The sequence below is a fragment of the Mucor velutinosus genome, assembly GCF_035048745.1.
Source record: "Mucor velutinosus strain NIH1002 chromosome Unknown tig00001553, whole genome shotgun sequence".
In the NCBI taxonomy this organism is placed as follows: domain Eukaryota; kingdom Fungi; phylum Mucoromycota; class Mucoromycetes; order Mucorales; family Mucoraceae; genus Mucor; species Mucor velutinosus.
The window spans coordinates 1,058,990-1,083,322 of NW_027041930.1; the positions used below are offsets into that span (position 1 = coordinate 1,058,990).

At 40.9% G+C, this 24,333-nt stretch overlaps 9 protein-coding genes across 9 annotated transcripts; 3 read left to right on the forward strand and 6 right to left on the reverse strand.

The window, feature by feature from the left end:
• Nucleotides 1-4: 4 nt before the first annotated feature.
• ATC70_007701 (uncharacterized protein) lies at nucleotides 5-6,116 on the reverse strand (the record flags this gene model as incomplete). Its single annotated transcript, XM_064826959.1, has 12 exons — nucleotides 5-260; nucleotides 322-784; nucleotides 841-1,686; nucleotides 1,743-1,971; nucleotides 2,027-2,251; nucleotides 2,307-2,660; nucleotides 2,721-2,867; nucleotides 2,936-3,838; nucleotides 3,890-4,034; nucleotides 4,105-4,765; nucleotides 4,825-5,343; nucleotides 5,399-6,116. 12 exons carry the CDS (start codon nucleotides 6,114-6,116, stop codon nucleotides 5-7), a joined length of 5,466 nt encoding a protein of 1,821 aa, XP_064676016.1.
• Nucleotides 6,117-6,278: 162 nt separating this feature from the next.
• RPL20B_3 (60S ribosomal protein L20B) lies at nucleotides 6,279-7,033 on the reverse strand (the record flags this gene model as incomplete). Its single annotated transcript, XM_064826960.1, has 2 exons — nucleotides 6,279-6,860; nucleotides 6,920-7,033. 2 exons carry the CDS (start codon nucleotides 7,031-7,033, stop codon nucleotides 6,279-6,281), a joined length of 696 nt encoding a protein of 231 aa, XP_064676017.1.
• A 6,240-nt stretch (nucleotides 7,034-13,273) lies between these two features.
• On the forward strand, nucleotides 13,274-13,886 carry ATC70_007703 (uncharacterized protein; the record flags this gene model as incomplete). The annotated part of the gene is made up of 3 exons (XM_064826961.1): nucleotides 13,274-13,330; nucleotides 13,383-13,434; nucleotides 13,483-13,886. The coding sequence occupies 3 exons, from the start codon at nucleotides 13,274-13,276 to the stop codon at nucleotides 13,884-13,886; spliced, it is 513 nt and encodes a 170-aa protein (XP_064676018.1).
• Nucleotides 13,887-14,027: 141 nt separating this feature from the next.
• On the reverse strand, nucleotides 14,028-15,116 carry ATC70_007704 (uncharacterized protein; the record flags this gene model as incomplete). The annotated part of the gene is made up of 1 exon (XM_064826962.1): nucleotides 14,028-15,116. The coding sequence occupies one exon, from the start codon at nucleotides 15,114-15,116 to the stop codon at nucleotides 14,028-14,030; it is 1,089 nt and encodes a 362-aa protein (XP_064676019.1).
• Nucleotides 15,117-16,601: 1,485 nt separating this feature from the next.
• Nucleotides 16,602-17,475, reverse strand: URG1 (Uracil-regulated protein 1; the record flags this gene model as incomplete). Its single annotated transcript, XM_064826963.1, has 2 exons — nucleotides 16,602-17,155; nucleotides 17,208-17,475. The coding sequence occupies 2 exons, from the start codon at nucleotides 17,473-17,475 to the stop codon at nucleotides 16,602-16,604; spliced, it is 822 nt and encodes a 273-aa protein (XP_064676020.1).
• Nucleotides 17,476-18,537: 1,062 nt separating this feature from the next.
• On the forward strand, nucleotides 18,538-19,466 carry ATC70_007706 (uncharacterized protein; the record flags this gene model as incomplete). Its single annotated transcript, XM_064826964.1, has 4 exons — nucleotides 18,538-18,547; nucleotides 18,607-18,715; nucleotides 18,776-19,202; nucleotides 19,260-19,466. The coding sequence occupies 4 exons, from the start codon at nucleotides 18,538-18,540 to the stop codon at nucleotides 19,464-19,466; spliced, it is 753 nt and encodes a 250-aa protein (XP_064676021.1).
• Nucleotides 19,467-19,470: 4 nt separating this feature from the next.
• ATC70_007707 (uncharacterized protein) lies at nucleotides 19,471-20,301 on the reverse strand (the record flags this gene model as incomplete). The annotated part of the gene is made up of 2 exons (XM_064826965.1): nucleotides 19,471-20,019; nucleotides 20,068-20,301. 2 exons carry the CDS (start codon nucleotides 20,299-20,301, stop codon nucleotides 19,471-19,473), a joined length of 783 nt encoding a protein of 260 aa, XP_064676022.1.
• Nucleotides 20,302-22,369: 2,068 nt separating this feature from the next.
• On the forward strand, nucleotides 22,370-22,873 carry ATC70_007708 (uncharacterized protein; the record flags this gene model as incomplete). Its single annotated transcript, XM_064826966.1, has 1 exon — nucleotides 22,370-22,873. One exon carries the CDS (start codon nucleotides 22,370-22,372, stop codon nucleotides 22,871-22,873), a length of 504 nt encoding a protein of 167 aa, XP_064676023.1.
• Nucleotides 22,874-22,996: 123 nt separating this feature from the next.
• On the reverse strand, nucleotides 22,997-24,169 carry SKY1_1 (serine/threonine protein kinase, CMGC; the record flags this gene model as incomplete). Its single annotated transcript, XM_064826967.1, has 8 exons — nucleotides 22,997-23,023; nucleotides 23,083-23,163; nucleotides 23,220-23,261; nucleotides 23,324-23,406; nucleotides 23,465-23,767; nucleotides 23,833-24,002; nucleotides 24,055-24,107; nucleotides 24,161-24,169. 8 exons carry the CDS (start codon nucleotides 24,167-24,169, stop codon nucleotides 22,997-22,999), a joined length of 768 nt encoding a protein of 255 aa, XP_064676024.1.
• Between the last annotated feature and the right edge of the window lie 164 nt (nucleotides 24,170-24,333).

A 24,333-nucleotide genomic window follows, 5' to 3' on the forward strand; every position in this document is an offset into this window, starting at 1 on the left:
TAAATCAACCTTCTACCACAAAGTCATCTTCATCCACTACTTCATCTTCGTCTGCAACGTCCTCGATGACGACTGCAGTGGTATCACTCATGATCAAGTATTCAAATCGAATACAAGCATCTGAAGCTGTTTGTTTGTTCAATCTTTTGCCATGCTTGAAGTAAAGCAGTTCAGTCCAATCGATAGTATCCTTAACGTCCATGTCTTTTGTAACATCTCTGGGCCTGCGCTTGCTATTTGGGTTAAATTCACGGATTTCACTAAGATTAGAAAGAAGATTAATATGAATTTCACAAATACATCAGCGAAGAAATTACTTACTCGTCAGGAATATCATACAGTTCTACAAGCAGGTTCTTCATGTACATCAAAATGCACAACGCCAGCGCCAACTTGGCTGCCAAGGAAAAATCATCATCCATGTCTTTCTCGTCTTCTTCATCTGTAAATGCATCCTCGACAGTAGCCACAATACCTTGCTTTTTCAGAAAATGAACGTACGAGAGCAAATCAGCACCAAGCGTCATCAAGATGCGATCCATAGTATAGACCATGTGCAGTACTTCTTCTGTGGTGGACAGATCCAAAGAAATAGCATTCTCTGCTAGATACTTGAGGTAATCAATATCAATCTCATCGGCGGTTGTTGTCTTTAGGTCAAAACTGAATGGCTTGACGAGCGCAGAAAAGAAATCGAAGCGAGCCTTCTTTTTATCTTTCATGACCGAGAAAGTAACACCCAGCACAGCGTCCATTTTCGCATCACCACCTCTTTTGCCATAGCCTTTATTGCTGTGTGAGAAAATATTTGATATAAATATACACGAGCGTTTTGCTTACCTTGAACCTGACTACCATACAAAATCTTTTGGTACTGATAGGATGTAAATAGATATTCGTTCATTTGACTGTACAGCAGATTGCCATATTTATCATGCGCATATTTATGCAGGTAGAATGCCTTGTTGCGTAGAATCAAGTCAGGGCTCGTTTCAGCAGCTACAATAGCAGGCATACAAAGCACGGGATGCGCCAAACCTTGATGAATGATGGCCGACACGACTTCAAAAGCTGCATAACGAAGATCCTCGGACTCTGCCAAGGCACATTTGAGAATCTTTCGCAAGTATCTCTGCATCAAGGAGCCATTTACACCCAATTCAGCATATTCCTCTGTGTTGCCCAGCAATGTGTTGATATCAATGTCTTTGGTGTATATGACGGAGCCAGTGGAGCCCTCTCGCTTGTCGATTCTCTTTTCCTCAGCAGACAGAAATTCCTGATACACGCGCATAAGCTGCATCTTGAGCTCGATGGTACCCTCTTCAAAGATTTTGTCCATCAGCTCTGTACTGGTGGCGGATATCATGTAGGTGGGATGAGAGGCGAAAAAGTAGCCCAAACCTTGTAGTGCTGTCATACGCATCGACATGCCTTGGTCGCTCAAGTCGTCCATGAACTCTCCGGTGAAGAATTGTAACACATCAAACACCAACATACAAATATCCCCCTTGTAGACCAGATTCAGGGCTTCCATCTCTTTAGGCTTTTGCTCTCTTTTCTTGTCAAACTCAAAATTCTGACATAACAATCCGCACATCAAAATCATCTTGAGTACACCGGCAAACGACGAATCTTCTGAAACTTGTCCATTCGAAATCATGTGTTGAATTTTGCGAAGTTTGGCTAATAGAAGCAAGAGCATTAGGACAATGCATATTTGACTAGCACAGTGTACTTACAAACACAAGAACCGAGCATCTTAATAAGGATGTTGTAGCGCAACGAGATGGTATCCACAATGACACACAAGCAAGAGATACCATCTGTAATCAAGTCGAGAGGACATCGACTCAGCAGTTGCATCAAAATCCTCTCCACAGACGACACAAATTCAGGATCATGGTATTTCATTTGTGGAAGCACATCTCTGTAAATACTGAGCACATAACGAGCCTTTAACCATTCCGCCTGTTTGTGGTAATATCAGAAAAGTGTGCACGCATCTCATAATTACAACACTTACGTCTTCTGTAGCATTCAAATAAGGCTGTAATAGGGATATATGCGATTCACGAAGCAAACTAGGGCACGACTTGGTAAAGGAGTACACAGTGGCAAGACAATTGATGAATTCAGTCGAGTTATTTTCCTCTTCCAGTTTGATCATTCGATCGAACAATGAATCCACAATCCATTGAAACACCTTTTCATACCATATCAATGATTTATCATCCGCGCCTTCAATGGTCTATGACAAATGTTAGCATAGCTCATGTCCATTCCATATACTGAATCAGACTTACCTTTTGAATGATCTGTGATAGTGCTATATTCTGTGCAGAAACAGAGGGATCCAATTTGGATACAGCTCCCGTAATCACCAATGTCAAATCAGTGATTTTTCGCTTGCGTTCTTTTGGTGAATTTGCATACGAATAGCCCATATAGTCATTGCCGTCCTTCTCAATGTCTTTGAAAGGTAAAAACAGTATTTCCTGGGTCGCCTTCAATGACAGTTGACTGATAGTGATCTCGTTATCACCAATTCTCAACATCAACTTGGATGCAACGTCAATCTTGATGTCGCGATCCGTCAGCTTAAAGTAGAGTTCACGTAACAGTTTGACCAGACGTTTGCGCACAGTTACAGCAGTGTCCTAGATGCAAGGTTTATTTGTAAGATACATTCCACAAACGTTACCGCCAATCCGCCTTACCATGATTCTAGCACTGACAACCTCGTATAATTTCATAGGGACGTGATCCAAACGACCAAGATATTTCGCAACAACATCCACAGCAGCATCTCTAACAGACGGTGAACCGTCATGAATTCTTTGAACAATTGATGCACGAGTACGCGCCTAATCAAGAGGGTTAATATCAACTGTTTACTAAACTGTATCACCACACACACACACACACAACTTACATCGTCCATGATTTCAGGTACTTCCGAGGCAATTTTACCTATTGCCTTCAGTGCTTTTGTTCTGTATACCACAGCATCCTTATCCAAACACAACAGAATTTCTGACAGAATGAAATTGTAGCTGGTATATAATGTTTGTCTTGATGCCAGCAGCTCAGTCAACAACATGTAGTCTGATCTCGACATTTCGGGAAACTCGTATTGCTTTGCCTCTGTGTCATGGTTGGGAAAGGGATAGTCTATGCCCAGACAGGAGAGCCAGTAAAACTTGCACGTATCTCCCAACAACAATGCATTCTCCTTGGGCCACTTGGAATCTTCATCCATGGTGGTATCCATGGTGGTGGTATCGGTTGTTTCTGTAAGCGTGTCCGTGGTGTTGGTCGTAGGTTCTACCATGGTGGTATCCTCATCGAGATCATCCAAATCATCGCCGTCATTCTTTTTTTCAGTATCTTCAGTGAGGGTAGTTGTAGTATCGTTTGTTGCATTAGGCGTAGTATCAGTATTGTCAGTATTAACAGGCTTTACTGTTTTTCTAGCTCGCTTCTTTTGTTTGACCTCCCATCCTTTGTTGGCTTTTATCCAGACAACTGATTCAATGAACCCCCAATTGCACAGATAAAATTGAATTACGTTTGGATTGACTCGTTCTCCAAGGACATGGTCAAGCAGCTTTTTCCGACATTGATCCAGTAAGGCTAATGATTTAATGGGCGTGTCTTTGTCTACTTTAATGGCAAGTGTTTCATTCAATTCACAGATCCATTCAGGGGTATATGTCTTGAAGTCGCCCGAGAGTCGATTGTATCCTGTCTTGATTTTGCAGGAAATGATGCCCAGCCATTCGATTGCTAATGACTTGAGGAATTGATCTGAGCGATCTTCTGCCAACAAAGTCATCTATATTACATAGTCAGAATAAGCATCGCGCCGCTCGCTGCCTAAACCTACCAGAATACGACTGAACACTCGAATGATGAGCTCGGCAACAGGCCATTCAGGGTCATTGAACACTGTCATGATGTCTTGCAATGTTTGAGCCAGAATCGATCTGTATTCTGCCAGTGAATAGGCATCCATTTTTCTTGATTTACATCTACACACACACACACACACACACGATCAATCAGCCTTACACATCCTCACCAGCTAAAGAGCACACTTACTTTGACATGAGAAACTCCAAAAAGAAAGATGCGCTATTGGCAGCAGCTTCAGCACCCATTCTCCAGGCATCAGCCGCATGCTGCACAAGTTTATCATCCAACAGCTTGATCTGATCCAAATTTTTCGTTTTGACCGTTTTTTGGTACTTGATATACCACTTGCTGTACCAACCCTTATGACTCGCATAGTCACTCAAGGAAGAACAGCATTGGACCAACTGCATAAACAAAGCACTGATTACATGGATCGATCTATTGTCACGCAATCTGTACTTTCTAGCGCCATCCATCACGGTTAATGATCCCAAACTGGTCAAAATCTCCTCGAATATCCATCGTCTGTGCTTGGGATAGCGGCTGAAAATGTGTTTTAATATATCCAAAGCGCAGAATTTGAGTTGCTCGTAAGGGCTGAATGTGGTTTCTTGGTTCAACGCTTGCATCAAGACAGAAGTGCCCGATTCTGGAAAATCGTGAAAGAAGGGTACCATGCTGATATAAGCAACAATCACAAGTACATCGTCATCCAAATCCTCTGCCAAAATCAGCGTGAAGGCACGTCGAAAGAATCGAATGATCAATGGGATGAATGTCGAAATCAGGTGCTTCTGCCTTGGTGACTCCATGATCAGCTTGATAAAGTAGTCCGCATTTGAAGTTACTATACCAGTTATGAGTATACACACACTGTTTCTACATTATCCAGATCTACAAACTCACATGAAATGGCTTCGTCCTCAAAACCGCTGGCATCTATAATGGGGTATATGGTATAATCCAACTGGTTCTTGATGAAATGCAGACAGTTGGTAATAAGGTTTTGAGAGAGAAACTTCTTATCCAATTTGCAGGTTGTCAATATATCAAAAATCATGGAGCATGTTTCCAGAGCGTCGTTGATCAGATCCAGCATATCGAATGTGGTTTTCTTGTTTTCCGCCGTGTTTTTAACATAGTGCTCTATGATATCAATGTCTGTAGACACAATCACTGTATTCTCCATTAATTTAATCACTTTTCCAAACTTGTCCATGTCCAATGCGTCCAAATTCTTGCAGTGTTTGATGATGCTTGCTGTCAAAGACGTGAATTTCCTCATCACACTGATATCTAATGTCGGCAAATCGTCTGTTTCTCGAAACATCAGCAGGGAATCTTTGGCTTTGATCTTGTCCATGTTGTACTGGTCTAAATCTTGACAGATGCTGGAAATGTAATGCATAAGACGACTGGTGATCACTACCAAATGCTGTTAATATCCGTATCTATCTAGTATACGGCTTGATCCACTTACAATCCGTTGATTGCCCTTGGGGTGCTGCAAAGCCATTTGTGAATTTGACAGCCATTGGTGCTTTGGATTCATTAAAGGTTGGTGCCAAGGGAGCTTTGAATCCGTTCGAAGCGGGAGGAGGGGGGAACATGGGAGCAGGTACCTTAAATTCGCTGGTGGATTGCACAGGAAATGGAGCTTTGAATTTGTTGTTGGATGGTGGCGTAGTAGGAGGTGGATTGACAGGCAATGGTGCCTTGAATTCAGGCTTGGATGGAGGAGGCGGCTGCTTGTCCGCTTTCTCTCTCTTGGATGATCTGGCTGGCATCTTCTTGATAACGACGACTGGTTGTTTGATGGAGCTCTTTGCAGATGGAGGAGGTGGAGTCAATGCTGGCTTCTTATGCAAGTTGAATCTTAATGGGGGCTGTATCTTGGTCTGTTTGAAGAGATTGAGCATATGGCGAGGCGATTCATACTGCTCTTGCACGTCTAGCTTTAGTCTCTTTTGTGGTGGGAGCGGCTGGATAGGCTCTGGTGTTGGCTTTTTGGCAGCTTTTCTCTTATTTAAGGGGATGTCATCCTCGTCGTCTTCACTGCCGCTGCTGCTACTGCTACTGCTGTCATCCAGAATGATTCTCTTGGGTCTTCTTCTTGTTTTAGGCAGAATAACCACATCATCCGGATCAATGTGGTCGTACACTTTGCTTGAATTGCCAGCATCCGAGCCTGAATCCATATTGACTACTTATGAACTGAAGAAAAAGAATGAAAAAAAAGATGAAACGCGATATCTCGTTTCTTGTTTTCCGTTTTTATTGTTGTCAGACATTGAACAAGCGCGATTTAAGGGCAAAGCAGCTTTGGAGGCACGCGTTTCATTTGAAAGCCGTTTCTTTCTCTATAGGGATTCTTTGCCTTGGATGGCTAGGCATTGTTCCAAGATGTGGATGATGTTCTCAAAACCTTTCAGTAACTCTGGATCCTGCTTCTTTCTATCTGCGTGCCAGTCTGAATGCGCAAAATCAATCAACCTCAAATCACACATTTTAGGTGGCAATTCTTCCTCGGTCTCTACTGTTGCTGTGTCCTGTGCCTGATCTTGCAATAGCCCCTTTTCGTCTTCTGCCAGCATCTGTTTCCACGTCTTGTCTGCAGCAGATCGATCCCCTTCATACATGAACAGTATAGAAGATCCAATGAGTCTCAAATTGGGATGTTCTATCAGCGATTCTTGAATCTCCTTTAAGGTATCTATGAAACACTCTATCACCCATCGAGAGTATTTTGTTGGTATCTTTTCTTTTGCTGTGCTAGTGGAGGTATTGTCTTCAAGGTAAGTTCTATAGTCTTCTGTTTGTGTGCCGTACGATGACGTTGGAAATAGGTAGGCAAGAATCGCTTCTACTGTGTTGTCTGCTGTGCGTGATTTGCCGTATATTTTCTCGTATGTCGCATAGCGTTTGTTGATGGGATCATACACCTTGTTTTGTACATTGTTAGCAACGAGCGCAGGATCGCAACAGTAATGCGCTACCCTACCTTCATGCCACATATCCTCAATCCAAGCGAACTCGACGTTGTTGATATGGACTGACGTATCATTCTCTTTCGCTTTTCGTCTGTCGCTTCATTGTCGTATAAAAGGGACCCCATTTTTAAATCCAAGATACAAGGCCGAGTAAATCCATGCAGTAAATTCTCTAAACACAGGTTTTGTATGTAAATGGTTAAGGATGTGTCTAGTGTCATAAAGGTTCAAGTCTAGATCTGGTGTAAAAAGCTCAAAAAAGGATATGATCTTCGCTGTCGCTGGTGTCTATCTTTATCGTTTTGTTCTCAACCAGAGCTGAATCATCCAAAATTTTGAGATCGTTCTCAGTAGCTGCTCTCACTGTACCATAACACTCTGGGAGGAAGTCTTGAAACTCTGGAAAACTATGAGCATCCTGATAAAACTCAAGTTCTCTCTTTTTGCACGGTTTGACTACGATTAGATCGCTTGTAGGTAAAGCCATGAGTTGATCGTGCCCTGCTACTTGTTGATCGAAACGTACAAGTGATGCTGCGTCCATCTACAGTATAGAGTTAAAAAAAGAAGTAAGAAAACGAGAGAACCTTCATTTGAGATTTGGGCATTTAAGAATCTGCAAGAGTCACGACCAAATCATCGGGGGGGGGGGGGAAAGGAGGCATTGCGTTCTTGTCTGGTATAGTCTCCTACTGCAATCTAATAGACTTTGATCCTGTAACTCGGGCGAGATTCCTTTTATGGCTCATATATACAATCAAAGTTTGATGAGATACTTGAAATAGACTTTGAAAGACACAATGACAAAACTCGCCCAATGTGAATATCGATATTTAACAGGAAAAAAAAAAATGGCATCTCAATGTGTGCACATGATGAGATGTGATGATGAAATGACGATTTGCTGAATAGCACTTTATACACAACTGCATGTCCATGCTGTCAGATGCTTTGATTTCTCATACTGTCTCTTCTTGCCAAATAGTACATTTAACGCTAAGCAAGAACAACGGAGGTAAACCAAGGTACATTTCTCATCCAATCGAAACAATCGCTGCTCTAGCATCCCAGTACATTCATTGAATTTGCATTATGGAAACATCTGTTATCAATTACCAAAAGAACATTTAATAAAGTTTCGTTAGTAACGAAACTTACAAGCATCTTGTGTCATAAAGGCTTGGTTTGATTAGCCAACACTTGGTGATCGTGGCACGCATCAACACTAGCTAAGCTCTTGTGCAAATCAGTTAATGCCATACTTGAACAGTTCAGGACAAAAGGCTGAGAGAGGCTAAAATATTGGCTATTCCATGCTGCAAGCCTTTGGGGTGGAAGGAACTCTAGATAACCACAGGAAACATATGGTGGTTTACAAGAGAAAATCCGTGCAGCTGGATGATGCACGTAATGGACCGATTGCAATTGATCTTTTCTATGCTAAGATTGGATCTCTGCTCAACGAACTGGGCCCTTCTTATATGGTTCAATCATTCACAGACTTTCTCGTAAGCATGACAGCCATGAAGCTGCGATATAATAAGGGCAATTTTTGTACTTTAATCTCTGTCAAGTTCAAGTGCTGCTTGCTGTGCGTACACCTTTATGATGTATCATTACTGTAGCTACTTTGACGCTTACTTTCTTGTTACCCAAACAAGCTGGCTCATCCTGAGACATATTTCAGATACAGCATAGAACTGTGTAGCTTTCTATTGCTCACCATTGAGCGTACGCATGTATTTAGAGAGTCCAAGTCATTAACAATGTGAGCATATTTTTGTATGAGCTGGATAACGAAGCAGATCGAGTGGCGCTATTGATTGCTAACGGTTATCCTGTTGCAGTTTGCGTGAAGGTGGATAGTCTTGATGACAGATTGGATGAACAGATGGCTGGCACAGCTAAGCAGCTCACTGGTAAGTGTTGAGCATTATTAAAACAAGATTTATTCAGCAAGTAAACGTATGCCTTACTGTAATTGCAAAAGAGCACTCTTGGTTGCTTATACCAATAATAATATGAAACTTTCATGCTTGAGTGTAGATATTTTGAAGTTATCATTGCGTTGCATAAAGACTTTACAATATACAAATATGTTTATGCTTTGGGTGGCTCTCTACCTTCGCTTCGCTTTGGTGAGAACCAGCCTGCGGTAACGGCAGGTTGTGTTACTAATTGCTCTTGCGTATCCTATCAACATACTGCTACCTTCATTTTGACCCTCCACTTACACATAAACCCCCCTCATATTATCTGTGGATCTGGTTCTTATTTGATACTCTACATCCATATACACGTAGCTATTTCATATACGGGCAAGTATCATACAAATATTATCCCTTTTTAGTCCTTAGTGTCCCTGATACAGCAAAATCTGAGTGCATTTGAGCTGCGTTTTCTTGCGTTCAAGGCCGTTTTAGATGGTCAGAATAGCACCAAATAATTGCTCTCATCCAGCAGCTACTTGCTGACACTATTGCTCAATTTTTTGGGGATCAAAAAAACGTGGGTGAAATTCGACCAAAAAGAATGAGGTACCCCTCATGGTTTTCATTGAAAATCAAACGATCGTGATTTTGACCTTGAAAATGAAGACTTTTGCTATGGTAAATATTGAGTCAAAATGTCTCTATCGACCTAACGTAACCCTTCAAATCATCTTCGTGGAACCTTAATATGTGGAATTTCGATTTTTTGGCCGGAAACCTCTTTTCATATTTTCATAAGTTTCTCAATAAGTTTATTCAAAACATCTATCTTACTTGTCACCACTGGATGCGCTCTGAAAAGCACTCCAAGAATGTATTAGGAAGCGTTTTTTTAGGGGAGTCGAGCTCCAAGTTTTATTTAAAGTCCTTTAAATGTCATACTGAGGGATAGAAAAGACTGTTGGTGGACCCAATGTCTGCAAAGAAGGGGAATAAGATATTTTTTGAACTAAGTTGGGAAAGAAATCTACTACTAATAAGGTGCGACTCCTAGAGCCAATACAGTCTTGCGGAAATCGTCGAAATATAGATAATGGATAAGAGTACAAAACACCAAACGAGGACATCAGTACTACGTCAAAAAATCAAACAACTTGCGTTCACCAGAATTTGAACCGGGATCCTCCCGTTGGCATACGGGAGTTTCTACCACTTCGCCCTACCACCAGGGGCAGCAGTATTAGGAAGCATTTTTTTTTTGTAGGGGAGTCGAGCTCCAGGTTTTATTTAAAGTCCTTAAAATGTAGTATTAGGAAGCATAGGATGATCATCATATTTTACTTAGTCGAATCTGCCAAATAGTTCAATCGAGTCGAAAATAGAACGAGATCTGACCAATCTTGAGCAAAAAAAAAAAAAAACTGAGTTTGAATCATTTTGACGGTAGCGGGCGACGCTGCTGCTGGATAATCAAAATGCTTTTCTGATGATGGCAATGATGATTGAGATATTGATTAAATGACGAGGATTATGAATTTGATTGCTTGGCTCAAATATTTTTTTTTTGTTTTTGATGAACATGTTTATATCTGGCAACGTCAGTCAGCTTGGATCACCACTAAATACATGTAATCCCAACTTTTTAATCATGATTTGCAGCATTTCAACATCGCATGTAGACAGTATGCGTTTCATTGATTTGTTTAAAGTATACCATCATTGCCGCTGGCTGGAAAGCTACTCCGACGTGTTGGTAAGGATATCTTCAAAACTTGTATCAGAATAACATTGGGAATGATGGCTGCAATCTGGTTGACAGTTGGCAGATTCTGAGTCTGCCTTTCTTCATCAACAGTTAGCTCCAGTGTCATTTGAGGGTTAAGTCGAATATAAGCATCCTCGTTAAGGTTTGTCGTTCTTCTTCTTCTTCACTCAGGATCTCATGAACATGCTTGTAGTTGCGAACAATGTTTTTAATGATTTAGTTTTTATATCCTTCCGATTGATTACGACGACACTTTTTTCATAGTATTTTAGTAGGTTATGTGATATTAAGGATCTGTAGGAAAGCCATTTCTACACTTTGAAATTGTTTTTTGAAACGACAATTTATTGGGACATTTTTTTTCTAATTACGTCAAGAAAGCAGGGGCAGATTGATTAGCGAGAACAGGTGCCGTCAGATAATGCATCGTGCAACGTCGTAAAGTAGAATGTTGACATACTAACAAAACACGAACGCCAAAAGAGACCAAAGATCGATGCACGTATCACCAGAGAAAGAGTGAGTTCAAACCAGATGTCCAAATGTCACCAGACGCCAATTTTCTCCATACAAATACAGCCTGAATGTCACTTTATCAGAGTGAACACCTTCAAGCAATAAGCAAAAGAATTCATGAGACCGCTCCAAGACCAACGCCATTTCAGCGAACTGAAGCAGATACGCTATAGTAGATTGACAAAGGCTTAATCAAGGGAAATCTCATGAATGGCTAATCTTGCGTAGTTATGGATTATACACAGAGAACCTACACTCCAACATTGCAAACCACAATTGAGCTGCGCCGAGAGCAAATCCACTTCACAATCCGTTAGGATGGAATCTGCCGCTAATTAATACTGGCTACCATTGAGGAGTACCCACGCCGCTGAAGGAATAACCTAATGAAAACACCATACAATCTAGATTAGCCTACAAAAAAATATTCAATGGACAAGAAACCATCAAAGCTCGAGAGACCAAAGAAGACGCGCAGTAAGTTGGATTTTTAGCAAACCAGAAAGAGAAAAGAAGATAGCCAGTAGTATAACACCGTTGATACCTGTCTGAAGACATTAGTATGACCTAAGAAGAGCTATCGCCTAAAGGATGAGGAAGCACAATGCAAAATAGTGAAAGTGAGTGAAAAGAAAAGAAAAGAAAACAAAAAAAAGACTTTATTGCCACCACTATTATTATGACAGCAATCGAATTATGGGATATTTCCAGGAACAAGCATTGGATGCTCCCTGATACCTGGTTCAGCTCTGAAAAGCCCAGAGTTAATATATGTCATTTCAGCATTATGGTAAAGATAGACTCTTTGAAAAAAAAAGGCTGATGGCGCCTGGTGTTTAAGCTTTGGATAGAAAAACACTTGAAAAAGTGGGTCGATGCGTGCTTTCACAGAATTTTCGGCTTGCATTAATTGCGACTGAGGAACTGACAAAGGGCATTCATCCACTTGCATTGAATTTTATGTACATGAGCACTTGTGCTCTGATTGCTGTCTATACAACACATTGCTTCTGGATGATGCTGCCTGGTGAATTTCAAGTGCGTCGCATTCGAGTTATGTATGTACATGCCATTCTTTGCCGAGACATGGGCTGGCTTGATAAGGCAGAAGAAGCTTCACTGACCGCAAGATTGGCTACTGACACTCAGCTGATCTAAGAAGGTAGCATTTTGTAGTTTTTTATACTAGCCGTGCTGTTACTCATTCGCCAACAGGTACCAGTGAGAAATTTGGTCTCTTGTTCATGTGCGTCAGTCAACCTATCAGCGGCTTTATTGTTGCGTTCTTCAAAGGCTAGAAATTAGCTGGTAAGTGTTTGATCTACCGAGTGTGTCTATAAAATGTACTTATGAAATGTTTAATAGTTGTCATTCTTCAAAAGTCAAAGCTAAAACCGGCTTTGCCAATTCACTACTTGATGTGTGGCAGAGGACAGTACCTCGCCAAAGTAAAATATGTGGTGGATCAACTGAATGTTAAGTAAACCATGTTTGGCTGAAGACTAGACATTGGAAAGTGGAATGGCCCAGTTTGTGAAGCAATCAACATGGTATTTTTAAACGAGGAGAAGAGGTTGGTGATTTCTGCAATACAGAAATTAATCAGTTGAGGTTAGGATGCCTAAAAATAATTGACTTCATGTTTTTTTTTTTAAAGAAGGAGAAGAGAGGAAGAAGATCGAAGGAGAGAGTAAAGATACACCTAATTTATCTATTGCTATATCAACTACTGTAATGGATAACCTATTTTTATTCTTTCACAATAAGAAAAACGTTTCTTTAATTTAACACTTCAAGATTTGCTTCTTGATTTAACCCTTTTTCTGATCTAATTTTGCAAACGGAAATGACCTTGGATTTTAGAAAAGCTCATCATCCATCATCCTTTCAAAAATGTATAAATACAGCAGTTCAGAGCTAGTTTTCTGTTTTTTTTAGCACCATCAAAGCTTCTTATTTTCTGTCTAATGAAATTCTCAATTATTACTGTTTTCCTCCTGGTCATTGCCTTCTTTTCTTGTGCGTCTGCTTCGCCTGTCGCCTTTTTAATATGCCCTTGACCACTTTGAAGTGCCTTTGCTTGATGCTCGTATCTTGCAGAGAGATCTACAAGATATCCGGTCAAAACAAACGATGCCCTGATTGCTGAAATCATGGCTACTCTGAAAGCCAATCTTCATGCCAATGTATTTGCTTCGATCTCTGCTAATGTAAGTGCTATTTTGGTCGACGGTAGTGATTTTAATGCTTTTGTCTTTCTAGTTTTGCGAAAAGGCTTCTGCTTCACTCAAGATTCGTGCCAATATCCTAGGTGGTCTTATCAAGGTTGAAGACATCCATGTCTAAGCTATTGAATCTGCAGCTGTCAAGAATTTCCCAGCTGCTTTCGATGTAAAAGTGAATGCCAAAATCCAAGCCAATATCTATGAAAAACTCGAGGTCAGTCTTCGCAAGAGCTGTGGTGTCAATCGCTTATTAGATGAAATCGAGCTTCTGGATATTGTTACTGAATTAGAGACCAAAGCGAAAGCATGGGTCCATGTTGAATTACCAAAGATTGGTGTAGACTTGGGTGTCAGAGTTAAGGAAGAGCTCGAAATTGCTGTCAATGGTGTGGAGGTCAATATCCCTCTCATTCTTCAGATTGCTATTGATATTGGTATCAATGAACGAGCTACTCTGGAGACTTGCATTGACGCTGCTTTGAAGGTGTGCGCAAAATTGGATGCCAAAGCATCAGCCAAAGCTATGTTGGAAGCTTTGTGAATTAGAATCAGAGCACAATGAGCAATACTTGACATTGTTCTATAATAATAAATTTCTCTCTGAATTATTACCTAATGCTCATCTTTATTGATAATGTATAATTATTCTTGATCTGACAAACAACGAGTCTAATATATTTTCTTAAAAGAACCATGATCCAATCTTTCTTAGTGTTTGAGATTGTCCCATTGGCGTAGAAGCAGTTTCTGTGTGAGCTTTTCTCTGTGATTTCTTGTATTTGACCCACTTTTGAAATCTCTTTCTATTCAGTAACGTAGGTGAGGGAAAGCCTGATGGTGTAGGCGTGGTTGTAGTCTCTGTTTCTTTAGGTGGAACTGCTGGTGGTGAGGGTGCGATCTCTGCAATGGCCGTCTTTGTTTCTGATGTGCTCATCCAAGCTGGCATGTCCTGATTTGCAGGCGTTATTGTTGATAGTGGTACCATCGTAGGCGTGCCTTTATCACTGAGGCAACTGAGAGATTCTCTTAGTTTGGTTGTTGTTGGCATGGTCGAAGCACAGCACGTTTGCTGTTGTATAGGATGCTGGTCAAAGAATTCTCTCTTTTGATTTGCCTTTGTCTTGAGGATCTCTCTCATAGCGTATAGTCCAACAGTTTTGACATGTGCACATGTGACAGGATCCATCAATGGTAAACAGCGCATCAGGGTACACCAATGTGTGTACTGTGTATCCAGCATCTCGTTCAAGGATTGCTGGTTTGAGCCCATAAAGGACGATGTGTTGTTTGTATGGGTGGTCTGAAACGGCTCGATTGGATTTGGCCATGGTACACCATCCGCAGATGACACAGTTCCGGTGCTTGCACAACATTCATTAGGACATTTTTGAAGACTCTCAATGTCTTCTAATCGTTGCAGAAGAGCCCCGTAATTTTGTGGTACATAGGAAGCCCAGGGATCAATGGTGGTATGTGTAGGTGGCCTTTTCATGTCTCTCTTAGTGTGCGAGTGAGGATGTTGTTGCTGTTGTTGGGTCTCTTGCTGAGGTAAAAGTGGTAATGATTGCTGTTCCGATGTTTGTTGTTTGCTGGCGGATTCCTTTTCTTTCCAGGTTTCCAGATCATCAATTTGGACAGATAATCGCTTTACCAGAAAGGCTAAATCATCAATGGATACATTGCCATTGGACGGGGTAGTGATGGGCTCTACTTTGGATCGTTTTCCACCAAGCAAGTTGAGTTTTCGAAAGGAGTGATTGTTTGATAGCATGTTGTTTGGGAGAACGAAGAAATACCAGAGAAAGAACTCGTCTCATATCAACAGAAATTATACAAAAAGACAATCGTCAGAACAGTTCTCATATTACGACTTGAACTATTCTTACTTTTCAAAGAATTTCGGAGAGAATCATGTATGTAAATGTATTCATTGTCTTTGGCAGACTGAAATCTCCTTGCTGTGTGGATACAAAGACAGGTGACAATCTTGCAGTTCCCGTATGACAATCAACTTTTAACTTGTAACAATAGCATTGTATGACAAGCTATTCTATACATCTCCCATTGACGAAAGGACATTTGAATGTGGTGTGTTTAAAGACGTTTAATATATACAGCCGGAAATGGGATAACATTGGTGCCTGGTAACTGTTTTTATTCTCCCAGCCGCGTACAAAATGACGAACCATGGTACGGAAATTCTTTTCATGATCTACTGTGGTTACACTGATAGCTACTTCTCCGTCACCCCTTACATACATACATACATACATGCATGTTGTTATGAATTGTATATGTAGACAACCTTAAAGTGATGGGAGACGTTTTAGGAATATTATTTATACAGCTATTTTTAAATCTCGGATCAACTATAAACCTCACTGATACTGCACTATCATACCCATAAATATCGGTGAAAAAACCTCCTATGTATTCACTACAGAGCATGATTTTCCGCCAACCGACACACATTACACAAGTACAGCAATGCGCAGTTGTTGACATTAATAATCTTGCGTGTGTGTGTGTGTGTGTGTGTGTGTGTGTGTATACAAGCATATGATTTCCGACTGGTTTCAAACCCACATGTAGATGGGGATGTGATGTTAGCTTTGTTTTGTAGGCGACATTCAAGGCACTATGATGAAATAGCAAAGCCAGAAAAGAGGAACAGTAAACAAGATTGCACGATGATGATGTTGATTAGAGTTTGTTTGTCGACACTGTGGTTTCAGTCGAAAGTTACCGATTTTTAGTCAAGGCAGTTTTGATTCTCTTGGGGGGGGTATCGCTATTCACACCAAGCGAGTGGACAAATAACTTTTGCTGTGAGATATAAAACAATACGAGTAGATGTATGCATAATAGCTTTCAATGCCACTGAAGAACTGAATACCCTATTATATTCAAGTAACGAGCGGTTTTCTCTGGGTACATGCCTTGAGTCTGACACTATTTATGCTAAAAGATGATCTTTTTAAAGAAGGACATGTGCGCTCCTTTTTCATACACATATTTGCTAGTGGAATTCTGCCTGTTCTATACGTTGAACCACAGGGTTTGTAGTACAAGTGAATCAGAAAAAGGTAACTCCTGGTAAATTAATTGTGTGGTACGAGCTTTTTTTTTTTTTTTTTTTTTTTATTATTGTTGAATGAAAATGAGTGAATGAGCGTATGTATATGTAGAAATGTATGTATAAAAGGAGCGACTGGTAGTGTTATGTACAGTATTTTGATTTAGATGTGTATAGATTTTAAGCAGAGCCAAAAGCAAGATCCTCGTAGACACTTCTTGCTAGTTCGTAGACGCGGCTGTAGAGCTCGGACTGAAGATCAGATGTTAATTCAAAGATGTATCTGTTCAAGAATCCATGTTGAGGTGCTTCTCTGACACCAGGTGATGCTTGGCTAGATGTGCTAGTGAATGAGACAAGGATGGCACTCCAGACCTTCTCAGTCAGTGTTTTTTCTTTGTCCTCGGCAGCAAAGGGATTGTTTTCTTGATCAAAGATGGATTGGCATGACTTCAATGCCATCTTGACCTTGTAGAGAATGTCGAATCTGTCGACAGCAGCAATGATGTGATCGGCAATATCCATGTTGAGCAGTTCCAGAGAAGCAACGAGTTCATCCATGACCTCCTGTTCCCAAAGGCCCTTGTTGATGGCATTCAGAATAAGCTGACGATACTCAATATCGGTAGTGGTCCAAAATTCAGAGACGATAGCATCAACGCTTGAATAGAGTTCGTTGCTGAGTTCATGGATTTGATTAGCAATCATTCCTGGCATTTGTGCAACGCAGACATCTAGTAAAAGTCAGTATAAATTGCTATACATGATCAATTAATTAGTGCTTACCTTGGATGTTGGAGTGTCCCATCAGCAATTCAGATTGAGGTCTCAAGGCGGCTTGCATGTCATGAGGCGTCTTTATCACGATGGAGAGTTCAGTCAATAAACCCTCGTTGTGCTGACTGAGAATGTCATCAATGATGGATTCGTAATGGGCTTGAGCAGTGTCCTTGATCAGCATGTCAGGTTTAGTGGAACTAAAGTTGATTTGAAGGCCTTGAACAGCCATCAAGAAAGCGCATGTAAAGAGCAAAATGTATGGTAAGAGAGACATTGTGTGTGTATATGTATGTAAAGAGAGCAATTGACCAGCAACTGTTTCGAATGTTAAGAAGAGATGTCGAATTGAAGAGAGAGAGAGAAGATAGACAGACTTGCACATGGTGTCCCTTTGTATTTATACTAATTCAAACATCTAGAACTCTTTGTAGATAATTCAATCCCCATTGAGTATAGCATGCGCTAGACGATTGGCTTTGGATACACACATAGAACAAACAAAACATTTTATTTACGCACAGAACTCGTGATGAAGTAATGGGTTACACCTTAATGAAGGCACCGGTTGCCATGTATGTATATTTTGACTGATAGTAGCAGATAAGAGCCACACAGAACACTTGTATTTCTGGGTCCTCGTTCACCCAGTTTGCCTTGCCAGCTTTTGTCTGCCAATCTGTCTCTTTGTAAACGGAGCAATGTAAAATAGCTCAAATGCTCATTGCGCAACGCATTTGGAATCCGAACTTTTGTTGCACATAGAACAAGAGCCCCAGATTAGCGATGGTTCAGGAGGAGAGAAGGCGGATGGAGTCTTTGTAATGGCAAAATAAGGGGGTTTCTTCCCCATCTTGGCTGGTAGGGCGCTTCTTGCTTGGCTACTGATATTACTCCTGAATGCCCATTGTCAATATTTATATACCAAAGGATGATAACAAAGTCCAGCTTATATCCGAACCTTATTTTCTAAATGATTTGGTATCCATAATAGGTGAAAATTAATGTCCCTTGATTGGTATTTTCTTGATTAGATTTCGATCCTAAAAAGAGGGGCATCGCCATGAAATCTGTCTATAATAGTTTGGATTTACGTTGCTCCACTCATATAGAAGAGAGTGACAGAGCAGGTTGATCTTGTGTTTTGAATATTCATCATTTCATGCGATTTTCAGCGACACTGCAATCTTTATACACCAGGGGGTGTCTTGTTACACTACACATTGAGTGCGTGTGTGTGTGTGTGTGTGTGTGTGTGTGTGTGTATGTGTCGAAAGATTTTTCATTCTCATTCTCCTCCCTCTTTTATTTTTCCTTCAACTAGACACAACACATCAACATGGAAGAAGGTACTATCCATCAGGCGTTTATCGAGCATTTGGTGCTGACAATTCATGGCCTAAAATAGAGGCATTTTTAAAGCAACGTTTAGCGCTAGACGATAGACACGTTAAATTACTGGAAAAGAAATACTACAACTTTTTACAGACATTGTATGATGAACCATTAGAAAGGGCGTATGTTGTCATTTGATAGAGCAGAGTTAGCAGCAGCGCCTAATCATCCATTATTACTAGTCAATTTCAGCTCGAGCATTTATTGATTCTCTTGCTGAATTATCAAACAAGTCTGGAGCGCCATCCTCGTATACAGGCTGCCAATACACAAGAAGTAGAGGAATACAAGGACATTGTGGAAAAGACAGCCATCATACAAGGCCAAGCAGGCACGGATATTGTCACATTGAAGGAGGATTTAGTGAAAGCACAAAAAGCAAGAGATCAGAAGCTAGAATACGACCGCGTCGCAAGAGAGATCATGAAGTTTGAGACGAGAAACACATATGCAGAATCCATCAGTGATCTTCAAAACGACATTGCATTACTAGAGAAAGAGAAAGCCAGCAAGCTGAAGACGTTTGAAGATCGCAAACACAACTTGACAGCGCTGTTGGAGTCATTAAAGAATTTGCAAAAGTCGGTGGAAGATGAGCGTGCTCATATGGTAAGGTTCAACTGCACCAAGGCTATGATGACTATTGCTCACGATGCTTTATGACAGACTGAGGACCAAAAGAAGCTGGCGGACATGGAGAGGGGATATGTTTCTTCAGACGATGAGGGAGGTATCGATCTATCTGATAATGAGGAAGAAGCAGAGGAGGAGGAAAAAGAAGCAGTTGCATCGACAAACAGCAGATTCCAAGAAAGAAACGACGAAGAAGATGAAGAGGAGGGCATTTTGCTTGACACACCCATGGTAGAATAATTGTTTATTGCGTGAGATACTCTCCTACTGCGTTTTTACTGTAAATATAAAGCTTTTGTTGAATTTCCTCATCTTGGCTTTCCTTGTTTTTGAATATGGTGAACGGCCTACTGTTCATGTAATACATGCCGCCACTCTGGATCTCTGGATTTGATGCGAGATAAATGGAAGTTTGTGCTCCCTGAGCAGGAGAATTGGACAGTAAGTAAAAGACGGGATAGAACATGACATCCAATACATGGAACATGCCAGAGTTTTTTGCGAATTGTGTGCGCACCATACCCGGATGGACTGAATTGGCAATCAATCCCTTGTGCGTTCTGTCCAGATAATTGGCGTACATGACATTGGCCAATTTAGATTGCGTGTAGGCCTTCCAGCTAGTGTATTTGCGTGTCTCGAATTGGATGTCGTCAAAGTCGATGTGGCCAAATAGCATGGCATGGCTAGACAAATGAATGATTCGAGCAGGATGCGATTCATCTCGTGAGATCATTGATTTTTGCAGCAGCAATTCTGTCAGTAAAAAGTGACCCAGATAGTTGGTGCCAAACTAGAAAGAGTTATTATATCGACTTTGTCGTTTTGGCCATAGATATACCTGCATCTCGAACCCGTCTTTTGTCTGTCGCTTGTCGTTTAAAATCACACCCGCATTATTAATCAAAATATCCACCGTAATTGACTGATCGCCCAATCGACCCACAAGATCCTTAATTGAAGACAGGTCGGCTAAATCCACAAACTCCAAAACCACATTGCTTTGTTTGTTCGTGTGGTGTTCACACACCAATTGATGTGCTTGTCTGGCTTTCTCGGACTCACGGCATGCCATGATGATCATTTTTGGATCCATTTTAGCTAATCCGAGTGCCGTTTCTTTGCCGATACCATCACTAGCACCTAATTATATGCATGAGCTTTTGGATACAACACACCTGGATACCATAGCATCTCTTTACTTGCCCGTAATCAGTATCACCTTGTTCTTGATATCTAACAAACAAGCAAACAAACAAATATTAATACACATGAATCAGTTTGAAAAGTTTAAATGTCATATTCACCCATCCTTAATTGTGATTTGGGGGGGAAAAAGAAAGAAAAAAAAACGCTCTCTCCCCATTGCTTTATAAAAGACTACATCTTTGCTAAACTGCCGCATGATTGCATTGCGAAATTTCGATTGAGGGGCTGTTCATTGCGCAGACATGCAACAAGTCTAACTGTGACAAGGTGATCGTGTAATCCAATTCTTGGATGAAACTGTGTACAGATCATTATTCGGAAGACGGTTGTACACATTCGACTCAGTTGGATCGAGGAATGACGAATGCCTCTTTTTTTTTTTGGCTGGACAATTGTGAAGGAGCTGCAATCAGGCACAGCATTGTTACCTTTCAGAAGCATCTCATAAAGAGATCAAAGAAGATCATTTGTAATTTAATTACCGCCATCATGCGATAGATCCTTCGTTGACTACGCAACACGTCCCTTTCATGAGAGTTTCTACTGAATAGGTACTCGAGAACTTTGAGGTCTTGGTTGTAGAGTTATCTTGTTTGAGGCGCCTAACTTCTGGCTTTATTTTTGCCCTCCAGTATGAATGTAATAATCTCTTTAAAGGTATCGTGCGGCTACTGTTATGAGTAGTACCATGCATTGAGGTAATTGGCCTACCAAGCCATCAGTCTTTTTGGTCATTAATGAATTACTAGGAACAGCGAGTGTTTTTCGTATTCTTTACCGCCATACTAGAGCTACGTCTTCAAATCCCCATTTCTCGTCAGATCTGACTTTTCTGCGATGGTTCACATCTGTAACAGTGAGTACAAGCCATTCACTGGCAGACAGCTTATTAGCATTATCGTTTACTGCTCCAAAACATGTATATCACAGCGAAATTTGGATGCATTAAAGTCGTGATTTCTCGTGCTAGAAGCCGTTTTAGGCGGCCAAAATAGCACCAAACAATTGCTCTTGTCTAGCACTTACTTTCTGACACCTTTGCTCAACCTTTTTTGGGATCGTCGAAAAGCGACTCCAAACCATGAGGGATACCTCATCAAAAATATCGAAAATCAAACGATCGCGTTTTTGACCCCCCCCCCCCCCAAATGAAGGCTTTTACTAAGGCATATATTAGATCAACCTATTCCTCTTGATCCATATCAGCCTCTGAAACTTTGTTTGTGAAATCTTGCTATATAAAATCTCTACATTTTGGCAGAAAACATCATTATAAATTTTTGTACATTGCTCAATAAATTTATTTAAAATATCAGTTAGAATTAGCACCATTAGATGTGCCTTGAAGAATACTCGTAAAATGCATTAGGAAGTATGGCAAGATCATTACAACTTATATAGTCAAATCCGGCAAAATAGGTCGAATTGGATCCAAAAAGTTCGTAAAGGAACAAATCAGAGACGATTGAAAACCGGAGATTTAAATGATCCGGCTTGTTGTGGCAAGTTGAATCACGAAGGCAATTAGATGTTTGTAAAGCTAATAAGAAGAGAATTACAAGTTCAAACGTACTATCTTCCAAATCCGCTGCCTTCATATGTTGCTTTTTTACTTTGTCTTATTACATTGCTGTGAGATTTGATTATTGCAAATTGCAAGAATACAGTTGAAATCAACTTCTATACAAGGTATCGCGTACCCACCTTCAAGATAAATGCATCAAGACCCAGACAGACAGGAAGCATAGCATTCACAGTGAATATCCAGAAAACGGATTTACACCTCAAAGCTATAAGTTGCTGAATCTATGCTCAGGTTTGGCTATCCAGCGTCCTGACGTTAGCGAAACTGAAGGAGAAATGAGTGCGCCAAGAGTGACATACACAGAGAGCGTCCCCTCTGCTGAATCACGAAAGATGCACACTTCTGCACAATGCGACACTATAAATTCCACCAAACACTTGATAGACTTGAAAGGTTGGATAGCATGCCACACAGTAGCAGACATCACTTGGTTGGTAAATTGCTCACCAAATTTGAAGTATTTGAAGGTTACGGCTGTATGCCTCAAAGAACATCGCATGTACATACTCAGCAGTCGGCTCTCAACATTGGCATTACATGTGGTGACTCAACCAACGATTATCCGGGAGTCTTCTTCCATGTATGTACTGATCCGGTCGATCAAATATTCTTTGCAAGACCGTCTCAACCTCTCTTGCAAACGTCTCAAGACGACCGTATGTGTTGTAACTACGGCCAAGTGTTGAGGTTGGGGTACGTGTCTGTGGATCGTCTCATTGTTGAGATTAGCGATATCAAGATTGAAATAGAATTCGATGATTTGGGTATATGGAAGCAAGGAGTGCCCAATGCCATGGATTCCGCGTATGCCTCTTTGCTGGTGCAACGTCTGGTCCTGCAAAACAAGTACTAACAAGCGCAGACTGGCTGAGGAATTTGCAGAGACGAGAACATAGTATTCGCCAGCAGAGGCATATCCGTCTGGCGCTGTCATTAAAGCTGTGGAAAGGCGACAAGTACACTACACAATCATGTTTTATTGTTGCTGCATGTATTCTACAAACTATACATAGTAACGAAATCAGTAAAACAGCACTCCTTTTGCAATCCACCTTATCCTACCTCATCGATCAATATGGGCCAAGCTCCTTCCGAGTCGTACGCTTTCATATCTAGGTTCTGTTGACTCGCAAAATCAAGAAACTAAACACATATCTCAATCAACACATGTCCAGACACTAGCATGCAAGAGTACGTACCAAGTTCCATGTATCACGAGAGATGGCTTTGCCGTGCTTTTCCTAGTATGGCATGGCATTGTCAGTGTCATTCACCCTCCTACTGATAGATATCGGATCCTTACTTCCAAAAACTTGATCCATTGTTCCAGCAAGCTAAATCTATCTGTCAACAGTAGCCTCCACAGTTCAATAGCAGCTTCCAATGCTAAGTTCGACGTATATCAGCGTCCTCGACTCTTCCGTTCATCACATTATCCACTTACATAAGCTCTTTTGGCCTGTTTGTCTACCCAACAAAAAAGCGTAACTGTAGATTTTTCTAAACCCTTGGTCTGTCTCAAATTGCTGCTTCAATGTTATATCCAGTGCTTGCTTTAATTTCTGAACTGTATCAGCCTGTAATTCAAGACATCCCTTTGTAAATGCGTCGCGTGTAAATTCACCCATTCTCTCAGATCCCAATTGATGCGATATTAACAGAAACTCCAATTGAGTAGGCTCAATCTCGAGATCTTGACATAGCTGCATGGTGCCATCCACCGTGATCAAATCGGGCTTCTGGTTGTCTATAGATATTCGCTTGCCGGTAAGTCTCTGTATCCTAGTGATTGGCATGAAATGCTGATGTTACCTTTGTAGGCATCAAACAGTTTATTGATATTCTGGGTATACGCTTTGGATGGTTTAGAGCCCTGTTGCTGCTGTTGTTGACGATGTAGTGCTTGCTGGTCGTATACATGGTTCAATGCCATGTTGATATCCCAGTTGCATGCTTTCAGCATTCGGGCACACTCTCTTTCACTAAGCGTTGCATGTGAGTCCATGCCTCCATTTTATAAAACTGATGGCCTACCTCAGTCCAGTGAAGTCTATAAGCTGATTTACCTTGTCTATTTGTTGCTGGCGCTAATGAACCATCAGTATTACTCTCCGTGCTGACATGTTGTTGTGGTATTTACACTAGCCATGTTTTGCGTATTGTTGCAATGAGAAGAGGATTCAATACGCGCCTCCTTTCAACCGTTCTGAAAATTACACTACCCCGGGGTTTATAAAGAGCCAAATGCTTTCTTATTTTGTTTTTGCTCCACATCTCGTTTGTTCTTTTTTTTTTTTTTTTTTTTTTTATCTC